General features: G+C 34.7%; 2 protein-coding genes across 6 annotated transcripts in view; one reads left to right on the forward strand and one right to left on the reverse strand.

Annotated features, from left to right (window-relative positions):
• Positions 1 to 18,223, forward strand: part of LOC131063494 (uncharacterized) — a 101,107-nt gene extending 82,884 nt beyond the window's left edge. For 3 of the 5 annotated variants that reach the window (XM_057997330.1, XM_057997334.1, XM_057997335.1), the window contains one exon: positions 17,803 to 18,223. In XM_057997330.1, coding sequence (XP_057853313.1) covers positions 17,803 to 17,852 — 50 coding nt within the window. In that variant the 3' untranslated portion in view covers positions 17,853 to 18,223. Of the gene's footprint in view, positions 1 to 12,933; positions 13,038 to 17,802 lie in introns of those variants that run through there. The other 2 variants (XM_057997328.1, XM_057997333.1) reach the window with 2 other exon arrangements.
• Positions 3,155 to 4,995, reverse strand: LOC131063493 (uncharacterized). Its single transcript, XM_059207299.1, has 2 exons — positions 4,719 to 4,995; positions 3,155 to 4,595 (listed from the first exon to the last, which is right to left on the reverse strand). Exon 2 carries the CDS (start codon positions 4,585 to 4,587, stop codon positions 3,427 to 3,429), a length of 1,161 nt encoding a protein of 386 aa, XP_059063282.1. The 5' UTR covers positions 4,588 to 4,595; positions 4,719 to 4,995; the 3' UTR covers positions 3,155 to 3,426.
• Positions 18,224 to 22,671: the final 4,448 nt, after the last annotated feature.

A 22,671-nucleotide genomic window follows, 5' to 3' on the forward strand; every position in this document is an offset into this window, starting at 1 on the left:
ACACAAGGACTGCTCAATATGTTACAACAATATTTTAGAGGCATTGTATGATTCCTTTTTTATATCAAGAGATTCCTTTTTCTGCCTTGAACAATTTCTTACTTAGATAATTAGTAGTTATTTTTGCAAATTCCAGCTACAATGGTAAAAACACAGCCATTGTCTCCTACAACATCATGATAAAATTACATTGCCACTCTGAAACATGATGAAACTGCACTACTATCACTTGGTTCAATATATTGTGCTATATCAGCAGCTAATAATGTTCTCCTTTAATCCCATTGATGGATCACAAAGTGATCAGAAATGTTGACAGAAATATATTATACACAATTTTTTCAAAAAGATTTTACCGAAGTCTAATGTACCATGGAAAACTCATGTACACTAATGATGAAAGAAGTCATCAATGGAAACCTTGTTTCTATACCAGTAGTGAAGAAGAGGTGGATGTGTCTCTTGGGCTTGGGGAGCAAGTGTGGCAAGCACTTACTTTGTATTTACAATCATTACAAATGTTTTAAATGGTATATAAGTGTCTTTTGCACTTAATTGGATCGATAGTAATTCTCATGCCAACATATTGCTAGAGTCGCTAATTATTGTTATCCTAAATTTATTATTCACTCAATGATGTTAATAAAGCTTATCCTGCCTATAAATTTTATTGAGATGTCTTGTTATACATGCTAAGGGTTAAATTGCATTAGTGAATTTGCAAGCTTTGTAACACAAGTGAGCTCAAAGAGGTAAATCATGGCTTAGAATGAGTCCTACATTTAACCATAGCATCATGTTTGTGTTATAGCTTATTTCAAATTAACATATGTACTTGAATATAAAATCCTTTGCCTTGTGTTGAAAGAGCATCTTAGCCTTTTACACTAGGCAAACCCAAACAAGATACACATTTAAATTTTATTCAGGCTACACATAAAAAACAATCTTACCTTAGGGTTTCGTCTAAGGCAAAAGAGATGTACAACATTCAACCTCACAAAAAATATAGAGTAAACTGAAATATTTTGAATGAGCTTCTTCTCTTCCAATTTTCCTTTTATAAGCGCTTTTGAACTTTTTGGAAATTATATTTTTAAATGACCTTTTAATAATAATCCTATAGTGGCATAAAAGTGTGTTTTTATTTTATTATTTACTTTTTTAATTACTTAAGTCACTTAAAATTCATTTTTATAAATGATTAATATAAGTTGTCTTTTAATTCACCCTTTGACTATTTAAATATTAATTATTTAATACTTTCATTATAATCTACACATTCACCCAAAGTTGCAGAAAATTTTAAAATAGCCCGAAAGCAAATTCTGATTTCATCAACATACTTTGAAGCTCGCTGAAAATCCAACTTAATAAAAATTGATATTTTCCAAAAAAAGAATATTCTCCAAGAAGTGTGGAAAGCACCCAAAATGTTGAAATTGTTCTTGGAAAGAACCTTCAAGTTGATCTCTTGAACACAATGCCACTATTTGAAATCCATTTCAAATAGGTTGGCACTCTTCATGAAAGTTGGAGCTTCTAAAGATATTGGAAAGGCTATATATAAAAAGGGGACTTTACATCTCACTATGATCAATTGCCATATCATATAGTTGTGGTCTCAACAAAGGTTTGCTTTTAAGTCCCACAACATTTGTAAAAAAATTGAATAAAATTGCCCATAGTGGGTATAAATTTTTTTTAATCTGACCTAAGAGTTGGAATCTATGGTTATTTACTAAGTTGCCGGTTCGGGTTCGGGTTCCGGTTCGGGTTCGAAGAACCCGGTACGCCGGTACGGCAAAATTTTGAAAAGGGGTTTGGGTTCGTTTGGGTTCGTTAGTACAAAAACATGTAAATTTATATATATATATATATATATATATATTATATATATATATATATCAAAGCCTATAAGCATGAATTAAAATATGCATGTCACATAGCATCATATGAACAACAAAACAAACATAAACTTGTAATCATAGCATCATGATCATACCATAATTGATAATAGCATCATATACATCAAGTTTAATATCAAAATGACAAAATATTCAAGTATCATTGTTTCAACTTTCAACAATATAAACTTAAAAGTTTAATCATCAAATGGATCATCTAATTCTTCATCCTCCTCCTCCTCCTCCTCCTCATCCTCATTGACATTGACATTACATGAGCCAATGCCACTTGCACTTGCACTATAAGTTGGCTCAATTTCCGAGTCATCAAGTGTCAATGCAAGAAGCTGAGAACCAGGAGCATCCAAATCAGTATGCTCTGGCTCTATATCCCACATCTTTGTTTCCCCTTGTGTGTAGTCATGTTGTTTGTGTGAAAGAAGACGTAGGTTGGAATGCACATATACTAAATTCTCCGCTCTTTTTGATAGCAGCCTATTGCGCTTTACTGAGTGGATGAAAGAGTATGTGCTCCAATTTCTTTCTGAAGCAGATGAACTAGCAACCTATGAAGACAAAGTAAACAATTAAAGTTATACATTAATAAAAATAAAATTACTAGCAACCTATGAAGACAAAGTAAACTATAAATAAACTAAAACTTGTAAATTAAAAATTTTAATTAATTAAACTTACTTGTGATAAAACTTTTATAGCGAGGGGTTGTAGGTGTTGGAAGCATGTGCCATGGAAGTACCACCAGCTATGAGCATCTTTCTTGGATCTATGACGAAGTGCATCAACACTTAGACCATTCCCATTTGCGAATTCTATGAACTCATTTGTAACAACATCTCGCAAATCATCATCGGGATATAGTCTAAGAAATGCTGCCTTATACCCATCAGATACTTCTAGATCTCTCCATGGTGGAATCCTTCCTGGTTTATCAAGAAACTGATTGCTATAGTACTTAGGTGTCAAGGCATAGGCAAGAAGGTGCAAAGGAGTGGTCATCTTATTCCACCTCTCTACAATAATTAATTCCAGTTCTTTGAAGAATTTCTCCTGAGGATCATTCTCTTTTTCATTTATAGTGAACTTTATTTTTTCAAGCATTGAATCAATGCCATCATAAATCTCACCTATGCAAGGCCTATCCATGTCTGTATAGCGAATCATGCTCATGATGGGCTCAGTGATACTTAGGAGATATGCAACAAGATCCCACCATTTCTCATCCAATATTCTATCCCTAATTTTTCCTGCCCTCTCAGTGCTACTTTGCTTCCATACAGTCCAATTGGTGCTGATCACCATATTGCATAGTGCCACTCTAACTTTCACAAGTCGTCTTAAGACGATTGTGTTTGATGCAAAACGGGTCTCAGCAACCTATAACACAAATTAATGCCAAATTATTAAAAAATAAAGCCAAACTTTAAAGAAGAATACACAATATAGCTTACACAATGATATTATTAACATTGAAAATTCAAAAAAATCAGAAAATGTAAAATTAAATTACTATTTCACTTACCTTCAATAGCTCCAAATTCGAATAGGTTCTAAAAATCCCTTGAGACATGTGGTGGTTTGTGATGAACATCTGGATGTCCTCAGCCTCTGCATACACATCTCTGATCCATTTTATTTTTTGCCCAATCCTTTGTAGCATAAGATTGAGTGAATGTACCGCACAAGGTGTCCAAAAGATGTGATCATAGCGTTGCTCAACCAACAAACCAGCAGCTCTACAATTTTTTGCATTGTCCGTTATGACTTGGACAACATTGCAGGGTCCCACAGACTCAATGGCAGAGATGAGAATTTCTGCAATAAATTCGCCATCTTTTATTTGGCCCTCACAATCCACAGCTCTCAAAAACATTGCCCCTTTAGGGGACACCGCTATGACATTGATCAAGGGACGGTTTTTAGCATCTTTCCACCCATCTGAAACAATTGTTACACCTGTCTCAACCCACGAATCCCTTATGGGTTTCAATGCATCTTCAACCCTCTTCACCTCTTTCTCCAATAATGTTCCACGTACCTTCTCATAACCGGGGCCCTTATACCCTCTTGGTGCCTCATTAACACTTTTTATCATTTGCTTCCAATATGGGGAGCGAACAACATTGAATGACAAACCATTTGCATAAATGCACCTTACTATATCTTGATCAGCATTGTCTCTACTCTCATTTTGGAATGCAGTTTCTAAAGGCCCTTTTGTTCTTTTACGTGTCAAGGGTGGTTCACTTTGAGGTTCATTTGTGGCAAAGAAGGGGTGGTCTTCTACTACAATACTGGGATTAGAAGGGCCTTGCATTCCCCTTGTTTTCTTTGATGCGGTTTGGTTCAATCTACGGGCTTCCCTCTCTTCTGCCGCCTCATGCTCCCTAATATATTTCATCACTATCTCATCTGGTATAGGTTTACCATTTTTGCCAGGGCATTTTTTGATGCCTCTTCCTTTTATTCCACACAAATGGCCTACCACTCGATAATATGAACTATTACGTTCAATATCACATCCATGGCATTTCCAACGGAATCCCCCACCTCCCGGAAGTTGTTTTATAATGTCCACATATTTCCATAAGGGAGAATTTGGATCATTTCTTTGTTTTGCAATTACTTGTTCATTGCCAATGGAGGAAGATGTAGATGCCATTCTAGTTCCTATGGCAAGAAATAAAATAAACATATTCAAAAACAAAAACTAAATAATGAAAAAAAATTCAAGTTTCATGTTTGACAATTTGTGAAACAAAAATAGTTGGAAAAAAATGTTTAAAAACCTACCTCTTGCTGCCAATGGAAGCTTGAAAATGTATGGAAATGATGCTGCAACACTTGTTGAAGCTTCTAAAATCAGTCTTCAACTCCTCCTCTTTGATCTTGGAAGCCAAATTTTGTTCAACCTCTCTTCAACCTGCTCTCATAAAAAATTTGTTTGCAACACAAATGAGGTGAAATGTGTCAATAAGATGTTTTAGAAGTGTTTTTTAGGTTATAATTTTCGCTTTTTTAAAGGCGGAATTGAAAAAAAAAAAAAAATTGGTTTGTTTTTTAACTTATTGGGCCGCCCAGCCATGCGGGTTCGACTGGGTCCGCCCGGGTTCGACTGGGTTCGACCCCGGGTTCGACCCGGGTCGAACCCACCCTGGGTTTTACGAACCCTGGTCGAACCCAGGTCGAACCGGACCCGTACCACGGACCCGGTCGAACCCGGACCCGTACCAGGGCTTCCCAGGGGCGAACCCTGCAACTTAGGTTATTTACCAAAGTTGAGATCTACTTAGTTGAGTTCTTCACAAGGCTTGCTTCAAAAAGAGGTCCTCAAAAAGTTGTGAGGTGTGTGCCTCTCAGCTAGGTGCGTGCCTATGAACATGGCTTAAAATCTCTGAATTTTTTTAATTGATATGTTGTGCATTTGTACACTAGGCCAATGCCTATATGTAAGAATTTTTAATCATTTGTCTTGCACATGCATGCTTCTGTGTAGCATGATTTCAAAAAGAAAAACAAACCATTTATGCAGTTTTCCGTAGGCCTGTGCACCTTATGATGGCTGCAATTTTTTATTTACTTGGTGTGATTTTACTGTCTTGATCAGCGCTTCCAATGCTGATGAATGTTGTTGACTGGATGTTGCTGACTTGGTTCTCATATTGCCTCCAAACTTGGTTGCTAACTATGATTTTTCTTTTTGTTTTTTGGTTTATAGTCCAATTGTTCCCTGCTAATGTGTGGTGCCTCCTTTTAAAGTTGGTCACTGATTTTACCTTATCCTCCCCAACTGCTGATTTGACTTGAATGATTCCTTTCCTTACAAATGTTTTTTTTAATGTTAATGTTTTAATTTGTCACTTTTTTGACAACAAAAAATAGAACAATGTGTAGGGCAGAATCATAATTCAAATAATGAAGGGAAGCTCCCTGAGACCTAACCAAACCTAAAACCTAAGTTACTGAAATTGTGCCTAGAGGCTTGGAAATGGGTTTGGGTTCAGTTTGGATCTGGGTTGGGTCCAGGTTTGCCCTTTGGTTCGGTCTGGGCACTTGGGCCGAACACTTGGCGAACTGGGTCGAACTTGATGAATCTGGGCAAACATGGCACCATGGGCATCTAAAAAAGGGCCCCACTATTTTAAAAAATAAATTAAAACTCAAAAAAGCCCTCTTAACCCTGATTTTGCCCTATATATCCTTCATTTTGTCATTTCACCTGATTTCTTCTTCACAAAACTTGCATTTTCACCATTTTTTTCTCCAAGCTTGTTTTGAAGATTCTTGCATTTTTCTTTGAAGGTGAAGGCTACGAAGGAGTGAGACACACACCATAGCCTTAAGAATCGTCCATCATGAGCATGATTAGGTATGCTGATATTGAATGCCCATGTTTAGGTGAAATTTATGATGGCATGGACTTCTTGGTGGAAAAAATAAGAACAATAATAGAGGCCAAGGAACATAAGCCAACGGAAACATTTTTCAAAATTGTGCAACAAATTATTGTTTACCTATTGGAACAAGATGACCACCCCCTTACATGTCTTAGCATTTAGTTTGTTGACAAGGTATTAAAGCAAAGAGATGCTTGCATTGCCAAGGAGGGTGGCTGCACTACAAGGCTATATATATATAACTCAAAATGTTGTCTTGAGCGAGTTTGACCAATTTGTATCTTCAAAAAATCATGATACCACCACTCTTCATGCCAAATATAGGATGAGTGCTAATGAGTGGTGGTATGTACATGGTCAAGGCTCTGTTTTCTTGCAGCCTATTGCAATTAAAATTCTCTCCCCAGTATGTATCTTTTTATTTTTTATTTTTATCATAATTCATTCTATGCTATCATATTAGAATTATTTTTATTTTGTAATATATATTTTAAGTTTTGATTCTTGAATCATAAAATTAAATACTAAATGTTGTATGCAAACTCAATAGGTTGCAAGTTCTTCATTTGAGTGGAATAGGAGTACATACTCCTTCATCCACTCGGTTAGCCGCAATTATTTGGGTGCAAAAAAAGTAGAGGATTTGGTCTACATACAATCCAACCTTCATCTATTGTCACATAAGAAACTTGAATACAGTGAAGGTGTGACAAGGAATTGGAAAATTAGCCCTTGAGTGTGTTGATTCAGATGCTATAGTTGCATAGCTTGCCCAAGTCTCTATAGATGATCATGAGGCAGCTCTCGCACATGACACAAATGTAGCTAGTGGGAGTGGCAATCTAATGGGTTGTTGTTCAAATGAGGTTTAAGTAATTTGAATTTTTATTGTGTAATGACATTTTGAGACTTGAATATTATCATTTTTCCAGATTATGAATACGATATTATGAGGTATTTAAAATTTTTATCTATTGGCAATTATGGATTTATAAATATCACTCTTCGTATAGTTATAGAGTTATATTTTATAATTTTGATGTTTGAACTTATATGTGTGTGTGTGGATGTATGTATGCGTACACATACGCATGCATATGCGCACGCATATGCATATATATATGGACGTACCTATACTTGTACCCAAGGAAAAATACTTTGCTGTACCTGTGTAGTCGAATCCATATCTTGTACTTGTACTTGAATTGGCAATTCGGCCTAAAACTAATATTTTACAAATATAAATGTTGTACAAACGGTTCGTTGAGGTTTTGCATTAAATGCAAATTAATATTTGCCTACGTTTTTGTCCTAGATGTAGCACCGAATTAACAACTGATATTGCAGTGAGATTTTTAGAGTTAAGGAGGACTAATCACATGCAAGCATGATTAAACATAGTTTCCTATTGGTTAAATTAAAGATTGATATTTAGCTGCAAATACAGTTACATTGTAATAACATCAATGTATGTAGACTATTGGCTATATTAGGGAGTAGTAAATCTACATAAATTGGAAATAGTTGAACAAATGAACATTACACAATTTCTTGAAGGAAATAGTTTGTGTATTCAAAGTGAGTGTTACAAGACTCGAACTTGCCTTAGACTTGGAAAGCTGATTTTTGACTTAGACTTGGACTCACTGCCCAGACTCAACAAATTGAAAAAACCATGTAATATAGATATTTTTAATGATTCAAAACTTGTTTCATGTACCGTTTAATAAATAAGATTGAGACACAATAAACTAATCAAATAGAAGCTACTTTGATCATTGTAATATCCTCTTAAGTCAACCCTTAGGAAATAGGAACAATTAACTTGCAAAATCAATGGCAAGAGACTTCTTTCCTCAAAGTCTTACTTAGCACTAAGAATGACAATCTATGATACCACTTGTGGATGTTATATTATATATTTGATGACAGTATCACTGCTAACTCTGATATGACAATTGGATATCTGCAAGGTGATTAAGCCTGTATAGATGGATAAGACTAAGATTGTCTTGATAATATGTATAACCTTATGTGAATTGCAACTGTATTATGCCAAGGGGCTGTTGCTTTACAAACAGATCCCATGAAGGTTATGAATAAAAGATAAACATTTTTCTCCATGAATTGGCAGCTATATCTGTTTTACTGGTAATAACAGGCAGACTGTTGATCTTGGTATCACTTGATGGTATATGTTGCCTTTCCTAATGATGACTTGGGCACTTACAACTTAATGGTGCTGTCTCTGATTTGTGATTGTTTTCCTCGTTCACCCGATACTGTGCCTACGACATTTGCCCATTGGGAGTTATCCAACGGGATGAGGATTAAAGATACCAACTCCCCTGATGCCTGCGGTGAACGATTTGGGTGACTTCTTATATCTTGCCAGAGAAAGGGTTGCATCGTTTGAGGGTCAAGCGATATGATTCTTCCCAAACAGATCGCATCTCCCTATAATATAAACAAATCGCATCCTTTACAAAATGATTTGTGGTTCATGATATAGTTTTGATCCTTTGGGAGTCTTAGTAAAATCGCAATATATACGCGATGTCTAAATAGGTTGTTGCCCAATATCTTCATAGACTATTCTTCTTGATCGTTGTATTAGTTTGTCGAATTTCTAATCAATTGATTAGTTGGCTAAGATAATCTCCGCTTTCCAACGTATTCGATCATTTGTATCTTGAGATTATGCGTCGATAGTACTTGGTTGATGCTAATTGTTATTAGATATTTGTCATTTGACTGCTCTTTTGTATTTTAATTGTATTATTATTATTTATAATTGAATGTATAAAATATATAAATTGTGTTTACAATTAAGAATATGTAAATTATGTTTATAATTTATAATATAATATTAATTTATTTTTATTTGAATATTTCAAGAATATAATTAGTAATAAGTATTAATTAAATAATAATTAATAAATAAATAAGTTTCAAATAATCATTCTTTGGTAATTATTATATTAATTAATAATAATAATTGCTTCATTTAGGCTATATATAACGATCAAGGAGGGGACATGACAATCATATACACAAGTATACATGTGATGTCCCCTGCTTGGAAGCTGTCATGTTTTCAACAATTATCATACATTACTGAATGCATTATCAAGTTATTATGCATTTTTTCAATTAATTCCACATTTTATAATTGATAGCCCTCTATTTTATGATCTAACCTTGTTATTACCTAACCCCAAGGGAGGAAGGGGTAATTATGTTACCAGGGCTCTAAGAAACCAAACTACAAGAAGCTCCCGCAAGGTTTATGGATGCAGGCGCTTACCCCATCTCGAGACTACTCCCTCAAGGTTTACGGGACACTAATCCTTACCCCATCTCGGGAGCACCTAATTGGTTGGAATGCCTCTCCCTTAGCACAAATCTAGCCCATCCTCCATAGGCATTAGCAGAAGTATCAAGGACTAGGTTATGAGAATACTAACTTCTCATGAATTATGAATATATATGAAATTAAGTATGACAGTCATACATATTGCAGCCTATATAAATATTACTACTAAATTCTGCATAAGAACATTATCAGGCATCATATATTAAGCACATCCCCATGCATACCACCAAGAACAAGGATGCTACTGCCTTTAACTTAATAACAGTTCTGATCTGATCTGATCGATGGTGTTATCACTGGAGGATTTTGATTCCTTTGCTTTATATATCTCAATGTGAGGAAGAGGTCACACCTTATTATCATGTATGCCCTTTGGCAAGAGACACGCCTTTTCCACCATTAGCATCCTTTGAAAGAGTGCAACTCTTCATCATTTCTGCCCTTTGAAAGGGACACAACTTTTTGTTGAAATATAGCTAGGTCGTATCCCTTGATTGGGCCGACCTAGCTTGGTAAATGTTTGATGGGCCTTCTTATGTGATTATATTATGTAGCTTGTGAATGTTAAAGGGCAGGCCCTATTTGGGCGCTCAACTTGTGTAACTTGTAATTGGGTCTGGCCCTAAATGGGCATTGTAACTTGTGATTCATGCTGGGCCCTAAATGGGTGATACAATGTAACTTGTTGATGTGATAGGGCTGACCCTATAATATGTAACTTGTAACTATTATGGGTCAGACCCTATTTTGGGCGCCAACTTCAATACATTTGATTTATGCTAGCCGACTTGAAGAATTAAAAGGTCAAGTCGCCTATAAGTACAAAGTACTTATCATTGTTCATATCATCTTTAGTGAGCTATCTCTGCAATACAACAGCGAACATCTGTAGATGCACAACAAACACCGTTGGAAGCATAGCGAACACCCTTGAAGGTCAGCGAACTGTCATTGAAGGCTGTGGACATCATCAATTTCCTTCATTGATCAGCATCCGTGATCAGCAAATCTGGAGCTGCACTTTAGTGCAGTGAATGATTTGTCTACTAGGCTGTGCGAAGATCTTCTGGGCTGTTGAATTTGCCTTAGGTCTGCTGGAGCGTGTCAAGGCTGCCCAAAGGTTGTCTAAGTTTGATAGCGATCTGCACATCTCCCTGACTTCCAGATTAAGATAAGTTTTGCTATAGTTGATTTATGCCCTAGAAGGGTAAACTTTAATCTGCTTAATCAAATCAGATCTGAGATTATAGTTGCTGGGTTTTTCCTCCAAGAGGGAGGTTTTCCCAGGGTATCACTGTGTTATGTGTGCATTTGTGTTTTCTTGTTCTTTTTTGTCATTCTGATTGCTAAGTTTAACATAAAATTAACACCTTTCACAATCAGGTCTGCACTTCTAATTCCTAAATAATGCCCCTTCAAATGAAGTTCTCTTCTCCCTTTTATATCTTGTGTTTGAGGGAGTCACAAGTTTTCATTTCATGTATTTTGACCATTCATTAATTTAATTAAATTTTAACTATATTTCATTTATTCTTTTATATTTTAATGCAATTTTTAATATTTTAATTTTGTTATTATTATTTGATATTAAATTCTATTTCAAAGTGGGGACATTACAATACATCGATCATGAGTATAAAAATGAATTTTAATTTTTAGTTGAAGGAAACAACATTAGTAGATATATAAATTTAAAATTATAAATATTGTCAAATGTATACAAATATGATGGATTATGAAATCTATTAAAACAAATATTACAACTAAAAATATAAGTCTATGGCTCAAAGGAGCTTGCATTACTCATCCCAACATCATGGCAAATAATGTCTTGGCATCCAAGATAGGTCTTGGATGACGATATAGCCATGATATTTTCTTTTGTCTCAATGATTGGTGTGTCTATTCAAGTGAGGGATTTATTATTAAAGTTTTCTTGAAGTCTCTTCAAGACTACTTATTTTGTTGTCAAGCTCATTAACAAAGAGGAATGGTTCAGTAAAAGATAAATAGTTATCTTCTAGTTTGACCTTAGCTACAATACTAATAGATGGGATTGTTCTCTGAGTTCTCTGTGCAAGGCATGATTGATACTTTTTTGCATTATGAAAACGACATTTCTTGCTAACTATGACTTAACTTGTATTCAACAGTACAATCACTATAGCATGCCAACTTGGCCCATGACAGCCCTTGTATACCAAACAAGTTATCCAATGTATGAAACAAGACAATCCTTGATTGTGACTTCGCAACATGGGATATGTATTTTGTAGATTTTATGATCATGATTCATCATTGGCCTATAACTTGGTTAAACTTATAGTTTGATGGGAGTTTGGGGGCAACAGTTGAATGGGGTCAAGGGGTAGTGTTCCTTGCGGGGGTTTGGGGGCAGTGCAAATGAAGACCTTCAAAACCATATGGACCTTAATGGCGACCATTTTTATATTTTTTCTAAATCCTAGATGGGCAATTCATAAGGCAAACCAGCATTGAAAGACTAAGTTTTTTTTTTTTGAAAAATAAAGTAACTAAAATTGCTGTGTCTTTCAATTGGGACTTGTGAATCTTGGCAAGTTTGGTGAGTAATCAACTGTTGAATCTCCCAGACTTGCTTGAGGTCACTTGCCATGGGACTCGTGAAGTCTGGGCAATTCTTGTAACTATGTTCAAAGTTACAATTTAAATAAAAAGATTTTGCAATACAAAGTTGGACTTGAAATAATCTACATTTGGTTTACTTTAGGAAATTACATAGTAGTGGCTTCTACAACATAAATGTAACTTCCATCAACATTCTTTACTACATGCAAACACAACAATTTTACTTTCACTTATGGATTACAATATTTGCAGCATAAATTTGGAATTCAACTATTATCCTATTCTATGAGTTTGAAACACATTATCATCAGCTTCTAGCAGTAGCTTCTAGGGTTGAAAATAATAATAAAATATTGTCTCTTAAGCACTGCTTTAAAGCAATTCAATCTCAGCCATTGAAAAACCTTAAGAATAGCCCAAAAAAGATTTCATATGTGATTCAACTTTGCTTTCTTTTTGATGAATGACTAAGATTTGTCACTTTTGAGTGTTTATCCTTAATTTATACATTAGGGTTTGACTTTGATTGCTGGAGTCAAACTTGGATGAATTTCCTTTTTCTTTGTTTACTCGTTGGTTGTGATTTTCCTCATTATTTGCCACTTAGATTGTGATTTTTTAATTGCAGAACCACTGGAAAAATGCACATCTCCTATAATTGCTGTTTTGGATTGGTGGAACGTTGAAAGCAGTGTGAAATTTATGAATTTTTTGTAATCCTTTCTAGGCAGGATTCAGTAACATGTTGGTTCTCTTTGTCATAGATTCACCATTAAGAATGTGTGAAAAAAAAAGTTTTCCAATACTATTTTCTCTTTGTTGCACTTTTGAACTTTCATAACTAGATGAGTCATGTGTTATTACTAGCTGTAGCCATACAAAAATGACCACTTTCCTAAGTGAATATTTAATATTCATTTTTCTCCCATTCCTCTATTTAATTAAATTATTCACATTCATCTATTTAATTAAACGAATTATTCAATTTATTTAATTAAGTTCACCTAAGTCTTTTCTACCCCCTATGATTAAATAAATTACTTTATTTAATTAAATCCCCCTTTTAGCCTATTTAATTTAATTAAAATTGCAAAATCCCATAAATGCAAGTTGCAATCACAATTGAAATAAATTAATTTTATTTTAATTAAATTCTATTTTCCCCACCCACTTGCAAAATCCTTACATCTCGCACTTGTCTCCTAAACCCCCTTCTAGATTCTTCTAATCACTTCTAATTTAGCTTAATCCATCTTCTAAATATTGTCACATCCCTAAGCAAAGGGAAGTCACTTCTCAAACCCTCAAAGTCTTTGAAAACCATTAAAGGCTTTATGTCTTCAACAAGTTAACCTTTTAAGTCTTCCTAACCATTAATGGTTAACTCAACCTTCTTGCATGATTAGAGACTTTTTGCCTAACTCAACCTTCATCTAACCCAAGGGTCTCATCAAGCATTCATTGCTTTGACCATGGTTATTCCTTTAACCATTGCACACGAGTTTATCCTTTGGTTAAAAGCTTTATCCAATGGATAACCCTAACCTAACCTTAACCCTTACCTCCTAGGGTAACCATCATGTCTTCTCAAGCATTTAATGCTTCTTACATCTCCTCTCAAGCAGTCTCTTGTTGACAATTGTCACCATTTCATTGGTAAGAATTGTAAACATGGATTGATAACTTTCAATCCTGGCCCTTGATAAGATTATCTAATCTTGACCATCCATTGCCCTATTTTTCCTATAAATGTAGCCCTCCTTCTATCATTTTCATATCCAAGTTTTTAGTATCAAACTTATAGACATTTTGCTAAGCATCTAAATTTCATACATCTAATCATTTTTAAATCGAGCATTTAGCCTCTTTTTGAATAGAAATCATCTTAATAAGCATTTCTATTATCATAGCATTCTCATTTTAGACTAGTATATCATGTTAGGATAGACTTTTACTAATCTTTCATCTTATCATCATATTCGTGCTAGTTTAAATCATACTAGATTTAATATCATGCATAACTAGGAATGCATTCATATTAAGTTGATCAATGTCCCTCGTTCTCATAGTTGTCATTCTTAAGTCACTTTGCTCAGTGATCTGAGAGCAAAGGCATTGACTTGAGGGATCCTGTGAGATAGAGAACAATGGAACATCCCTTGGGAAGTTGAGCTATTCAACATAGCTCCATAACTTGCACCAAGAGTCCCATTGGTGTGTGGACTTGTCTAGAAACCGGATTTTATGTTGCATCGCACCACTTTTCCCGCACACACTAGCGTTAAAGTTTTTTAATACTATTTTCTCCTTGTTGCACTTTTGACCTTCGATAACCACGAGTCGTGTTATTATTAGTGTGAAAGTTTTTTAATACCATTTTCTCCTTGTTGCACTTTTGACCTTTTATAACCAGATGAGTCATGCATTATTACTAGTGTTGCCAGACATAAGGTGCGACAACTTTCATTTTTTTAGTCCTTTCTTTTGTGGCATACATTTCCTTAGGCACCACTATTAGTATTACCACTAGGATTACCATTTTCTTTTGGTTCAACCGTAAAAAATATGTGATTAATTTAAGACTTAGACTCCTTTATGTTGGTTGTATTTTTCTTCCTACTTCGCTCTTTCATTTTAGCGTTTGCAACTGTCAAAGGGCAATTCATAGTTTATATTTCGCTTTGTCCTTTATCATCCTTTTGGACGGTCTTTTCCATTTGAATCAGAGTTACCTTGCACTTCTCTTATGTTTATGTATATTTTACTTGAACAAAGTGTTCGAGGAGATTTGAAGAACCATTGTTCAATCTTTATCCCTTTTTGGGATTGGAGTTACCTCACACTTGTCTTATGTTCGTCCATATTTTGCTTGGATGAGGTGTTTGAGGAGATTTAACAAACCATTCTTCACCCTTGACCTTGCCTTCCAACCTTCATCCCCTATCATTGTCATTTGTCAAAGCTCAATACATTCTAGTTTGCCATTCCTCATCTATGAACGATCTGTGAACACAATTACAACCCATGCCATGGCCTGATAACTTGATTGATTTGCAAGAAAGAGAACCAGACTAACATTGACTACCATGATGAGGATATTGAGTAACAAATTATTCACCAACTTATCTTCTTGTAATCAAATTTACCAAGTGGACTTAGCTTTTTAGACTTAGCTACATGAAGTAAACAGAAAATGATTTTTTTCTTTTACTGGTTAATTTTTTTATCCTCCATAATTTGTATGAAGCAAGAGTTTGGAAAGGCGAGACTTTTGAGTTCCTCCTCCATGATACTAAGAATTTGGAAAGGCAATAATTTGGAGTTCCTTCTCCATGATGCTATATCTATATAGATGGATTTTAAATGACCTTGAAAGAGGAGGGTGATTTTTTAAGGAGCTTAAACTGTTGGATAATGAATACAGACTTTTCTGTCATTTTAATCTTGTTGGTGAACCTGTGTTTCTTGGTTTTCATTTTATTTCAGTTTATACCAGAGATTTAACTTGAACTTTTGTTATTTTGAATCTCTCTGTAAATTATTTTATAGCTTAATACTATATATACTTTGTTGATTTCCTAAATTTAGTCTCTTACAGTTGAGCCCTTACTGCTGTTTGGATATTTGGGGGAAAATTGTTTTGTTTTCTTTCATCAATTGAGCTCGTTATTTGGTGTTAGTGGTATAATTTATCACAACTTTGCACAAATTGTGATGATTTTGGATTCTATCTATTTTCATTGCAAATGTTTTTGATGCATTTACAACAGAATTAAGGCCATTGACGATCTCATTTCCATATTGCTAAGTCTAAGGACTCCAAGCCAAGATTGATGTCACATTCTTTGAATGATAAGAAAATTGTCACTCCATTTAAATTCAGCTGAAGGGTATATTTGTTTTCTTGGGTTAGTCTTTTTTCTTTTGGTTACTTTTGCTAAAGTCTAAAAATTAGGAGAATTTTGAAATCTCTTATTGTTACGTGTGAATTTCTCTTGGTCAACAAGCTCTATCATGGAATGTAAGGGGTTTAAATGCTTTTAATAAATGACTTCTTAAGCAACACACTAGGGAACTAAACCATAAATTTTATTTGTACAAAGTATACTTAGAAACTAAGACTTGGCAGAAACTCCAAAAGCAAAATTTTGAGTCCAACTTAGGACTCAACATATGAAAAAAGGCACTTAAATTCATAAACTATAATAACATGCAAAATATTAAGGTAGAGAACATATATGCAGTTTCTCTATCAGTTTTAGACCAAAAACGGAGAACAATGCATATTATAGTGTCATATATGATATAATGAATGATCATCATTATAAGTAATTACAAATCTGCAAAATATTTTACAAATTTCTCCTTATAAAGTTGGTGCTCCCATCACAAATTGGATGGTAAAGATCCTTTGACAAGTAAAATATCATGCTTCTGCATATTAAAGATCATCATCATCGAATGCAGCCTCACCTGGTGCTCCCACTTCCTTTTCTTCTTTTGCTTGTGCCTACACCTCTACTTCCTCTGCCACCTTTGATTACTTCCATCTCTAAACCAATGATCTTCTCCATAGCAAACAAGGCTCCACATCCTTGGCAATTCAATCCAAATATGAGTAAATGCCATTATAGTGCATATTGAGTCTCCGTCCTCGTCACCTTTTTGATTGGCAAAGAACTTGAAACTGGTGAAAAGAAATTTTAAAACAATGGAATGGGTCTATGAGAACAAAATCTGCTGTAACCCAGAAGTTGGAAGATTGCAGAACAATGACCTAGTAGGGTGATTAAATGAATTGTCCCATCAAGAGAGAATTCTTTAAGCAGCAGTTATTAGGAGAAGGTTCAATAGATTGACTGAAGTAATTTCCCTTGCAGGGAAACAAATCTTGCATATCTGCCGGATTAGAGCTGAAGCAATTTCTTTCAGAACATCAGTAGATAGTTCTTTATTTGGTTTTGGACTGTGGCTTTTACTGAACACTATAAGGTTCCTTCAATAGAAGAAGTCAAATTCTGCAATTTTTTGTATGATATCTTATAGTCTGATGGTATCCATTTTTTAACCTTACAAAAACTGATTTGATAGGAGTTTTTTTTTATTTACATTATTATTTCAGTTCTTTCACATTGTGTAATTTCGGTTTGAATCTTCTTGGTTTTTCCCACCGCTAGTCATATCCTTCTCAAAGAAATTGCTTAGGCAACCTAACAGTATTTGGTGTGGTTAAGATTATAGTCAAATTACTATAGATGCTTATAGGGTTTATCCAATTCATCTGGATTGATAAGTACTTCACTATGAGAATTTCGTTTGTAATTAATATTACTAAGCTAATCAATAAAAAACTTTTAATATTTGTCTATTTTTCTAAATTTTAAGGTTTGTTTCTCATGGCATTTGTACTATTTTTTATAGCAAATATTTACCAGAACTTAGTACAATGTAAACTTTATTCACTATGGATCTCAAGAATAATGACATCTCTTGGCAGGAGCAAAGACTCTAGTGGATTCTGTCACTGGAAGGTTACGACTTCTTTGAAGGTTGATCAATCATAAATTCCAAAGCAATTTTTGCTAATTTTTCGGTACCTTTTTATTTTAAAATTATACGAGCCATTCATCTAATTTAATTTATTCTTTTGTGTTTTTCTACATTTTTAGGCTTTTTCCAATTTTTTTTTTTGGTGTTTCTTAAAAATTGGTTGCATAAGGCTTAATATATTGTAGAAAGTATTTCCCATCTTTCTAAATATTCAAATAAATTTTATCCATGATGTTCTACAGTATGAATCAATGGAGTGGAACACATTATGAGTTACTCAAAATGCTAAATGCTTCTATCATTAAAGAGATTGGACGCGTTACATAAATAAGTGTAAGATGGCATATAAATGAATTTATTTTTTGACTGTAACTGGTGTTTCTCTGTTCATGATTCTGAATATAGCTGATCATTTGGAGCATCAATTTATATTATTTTCTTATCTAAAATTTATTTTTAAAATTAAATTAGTATCTATATATAAATGATATTCAAAAATGTTTATTTTTATTATAGATATTTAATTTATTTTTGTAATGATGTTTTAAAATTATCTTTATTTAAAACTTTATTATAAAATGATTTTGATAATTATAAAAACAAAAATACATTTTTTTTTTGTATCGGTAAAGATTTCATTTATATTTATATTAATAATAAAATAAAATATACATTCAATTTTTAGTATTTCAGTGTCTATAACTAAATGTGACCATAACAGTCATTCCATAAAAACCAACATAAACCAAAATAACTATGCACCAAATTAGTCATCCAACAACATACATGGCCAAACCCAACAAACAAAAACATAGCAAAAAGAAATACATCTTTCGACTATTGCAAACTTTAATGACTCACAAAAATCAAACTCAAAAATATTAGTGATTAGTATCTCAATTGATTGGCCTCTTGTGGTTGAGCTAGTAGTCTTCCTTTTTGGAGACCGTCTTCTTTTTGGTTTTTAATATTTATGGTATGCTTCGGTCCCAAAACTTGTAGCATTTGCTCCCTGCTTCGTAGATAGTCTTCAATACAATTCCACCCAACTTGTGCTACCTCCTGGCATGCTTCTCTATCCATGTCCGCTCCCCATATAATGAATGGCCTCAGAGGTGGGACAAAATCTGCAGAATGCAACCATTCTCCACTTGTTGACACAAACTCTTCTCCCAGTTGGGCTATGGCCATGAAAGTGTCCAATCGGTACTTCCACTCTTTCACACACTCTCGTCACCCATTTAACATCTTTTGTTTTGAGTTTTAGACCCCATGTAAAAACATTGAGACCAAATCTGCATTTGTTTTGTATTTGAACTCACTCCATATACTCTTTCCCTAAGACCACATCAACCATTTGCAAAATTTTTGGATCATCAATTTTAAAGATATTGTGCATCCTCTCCTCAAAGATTGCTCCCATGAAAGCCAACTGTTGTTTGGTTGTTATGAGGGAAAAATTTGCCTCCATTGAAACCCTGCCTGTAACCAGAGATGCCCTTTGTTTCCCGTATTAAAAATGGCTTCATATTAAGGATTTAAATGTAGACATCCCCTTCTTATCTCGCTCCAACTGTGCACCACCAAAAAATGTCATGCCAACCCAAGTCAACTTGCCTTAATGGTTCACATGCATCAACCGTCACTAAGTATTGAGGAGTGCACCTCACCAACAATATAATCAGCTCTAATGATGTACAAAAACACTGCAACTCATCATGAAGGTCCTCGTGAAATGATATCCCTACGATCGCATAGATCCTCAATCAATCTCCTTTCCTTTTGCCCATGTCGACATCCTTTTCTAGTTGAATGCCACATAGATCATACCACCACTCCACCCTTTTTGCTCTTCATCAAATGCACAACCCCAATTTGATAGATTGTTTGCCTCACAATTGCCCTCCCTTCAAATGTGAGATATTTTAAAATCTTGGAAAAAAATTAATTTCTGAATAATTATATTAATGAACCTTTTTTAATTTCTAACTTTGGGCTTCTCCCTTCAAGATTGCTTCAACCACTACTTGTGATCACCTTCCAAATGAAGTTTGGAAATTGAAAGTTTACCTACCAGATTGATTTTGAGAAGCATAACCTGAATTTCTGTTACGTTATTTTTACCTTTTGCCAATTTTTGCACTCCAATTGCCAATATGTTCACAAGTTCATCTCCTGCAATACATCTTGCTCCCAAGGGCCTTGGATTACCTATTGGGGCCCATCAAAATTAATTTTAATCCAACCTACTCTGGTCTCTGATCTTTCTACTTTTTAGAAGGATCAACCTTATAATGCCCATTAGCGAGTTAAGAAAAAATATTTTTTATTTAATTATTTAAATATCTATTTTATTTCAAAAATTATTATTAGAATAAATAAAGATTAACATAAAAAAAGAAAAATTAAAATAATCAAAATAAATGTATGGGAGAAAACTATAAACAAAGGGCAAAATGAAAGAATGATCCTCAGAAAAAATTCTAAGGAGAATACTATTGGAAGAATGAAATTATGCAATAAGGATTACCATATTTAGGGTTATTGATCTTATCATAAAATTTTGGGTGCTATCTAACTAATTTAGTCAAATAGTTTAAAATTTAAAGTTCCTACTTCTTTTATTAAATATTGTTTTTATATGCCAAAAAGGGAAGAGGGAAAAAATGGAGAGTGAAAGACAGAGGTGCGAGAAGCAGAGGAGCGCACAAGAAGGGCAGTATGGAGAAGATGCAGACACAAGAATGCGAAGGCCTGTGAAATGGCGAATATTGGAAGTAGATTGGAATAATCTTGAAACCCCTTGCGAGGAGCAGTCAAAATCGGAAGGAGTAGAAAATAGTGGAGATAGTTTAATCCATCACCCTTACACAGAAAAGGAGAAGCCATCTGATGACATTGAAACTGACCTAACTGAAGACATTGATAATGAAAATATGCTCTTTGAAAGTCATGCGATCATAGCAAAAATTGTGGGGCCAAAATTACCAAGGAAGGCTATCCATACCTGGATCGAGGAAAACTGGGGGAAGCACATAATGATTAAATTTCTGCCCAAAGGCTTCTTTGTAGTAGTTTTCCCCTGAAGAAAAAGAACGAAATCACGTTTTGTATCTCAAAAACTGGTTTTTGAACAATCACCCACTGTATATGTAGCCCTGGTCTCCGAATTTTGATCCCACATCGCGGGTTGTATATGATAAGCCTGTATGGATCCGACTGTACAACTTACCAATTGAATATTGGAGCGAGACAAGCCTGGAAAAGATTGGAAGAACCTTTGGAACTCTACTGGAAATTGATGAAGATATAATAGAGGGAGACCTATATACTTATGCCAGACTCAAAATCGCTGTTGTGAAGACAATTCCCTCTTCGGTGATATTACTTTCTGTGAATGGTGAATGGAAACAACAGATAGAAGTGGAAAACGAAATTAGGGCTTGTTTGAGATGTGGAAGCTTATTTCACAAGTCTGACAAATGCAGATTATTTGTGAGAAAGGCCTTTAGCCGACCTCCCAGAAAACCAAAACAAGTATGGAAAGAAGAAGAGAAAAACATGGAATCGGAAACTTTGCTCTTAGAGGGACCTAAATTTGCCAATCTTGAATCTAAACAAGATGCAAGCATGGTGACCCCGACACAAGACAACCCAATGGAGATGAACAATGATATGCAAATATTCCCAATTGAAAACCCCCCTATAGAGGTTGCACCGTAGGAACCTGAATCAGAATCAGCGGAGTCAGACAATAATGGAGATGAGTTGAATTTGGTTGATCCCAGATGCATCAGTCAGTCGGCCAATACCATCCTTGGGGGTGAGAAATGCACAAGAGGAAGGAAAAGCCATAAGACAGTGAGGGAGCAAAGGGCAAATGAGAAGGGTATTGTAAGTATGTTAAATTTTTTGAATCACTCCAAGGGAGGAAAGGCCTCCCTTGGGGGACGATGAGGATCATTTCATGGAATTTTAGGGGCCTATTGACTCCTGACAAAAAACACTTGGTGAAGAGAACATTGGCCAAGATTGATGCAAAAATATTCATTCTACAAGAAACAAAGCTAAGTAAGGATAAGGCAGTTGAGTTCATCAAGTACTGTTTCAAATGGGAAGACATTATTCAGGATGCCAGAGGCGCGGCTGGGGGTTTGGGAATTATGTGGAACCCCTCCAAAATAGATGTACATCCTATTGCTTCATTTGACCATTGGATGACTTGCACTATTGTCTGTAAACAATCAAACCTTTCCTACCTGTTATTTAATATTTATGGACCTATCAAGACTGAGGAAAAGTTGAAAGTCTGGAATGAAATCACTAATCAAATCAAGTTGTTAGAAATGGGTATGGTCATAGCTGCTGGAGATTTCAACGCCCTTTTGGACATTGATGAGAAGGTGGGAGGTCTTTGAAAACCTTCGAAAGTGATGGAGGATTTTAGAGATTTTGTATCGAATTGCAAGTTGATCGATATCATTCCTAAGAATGTTAAATTCACATGGACTAATAGGAGGCTAAACTTTGCCAATATATCTGAAAGACTTGACCGATTTTTGGTGAGCGAGAGGTGGATTAGTTGCAATTATTCATTGGAAACTGAAATTGTCCCCCAAATTGGTTCGGATCATCTGCCAATATCCCTGTCCATTGCCCAGGACACTCGCAACAAGAAGAATTTCTTCAAATTCTTGAGCATGTGGTGGCGAGATGAGAAGTTCCTTGACAATTTGAAAGAATGGTGGAAAGAAGATAATATCTATTCTGGGTCTTCTAGCTTTAAATTTGTTAAAAGAATTCAGTTCCTGAAGAA

This window comes from Cryptomeria japonica, chromosome 6 (genome assembly GCF_030272615.1).
Source record: "Cryptomeria japonica chromosome 6, Sugi_1.0, whole genome shotgun sequence".
Taxonomy (NCBI): Eukaryota; Viridiplantae; Streptophyta; class Pinopsida; order Cupressales; family Cupressaceae; genus Cryptomeria; species Cryptomeria japonica.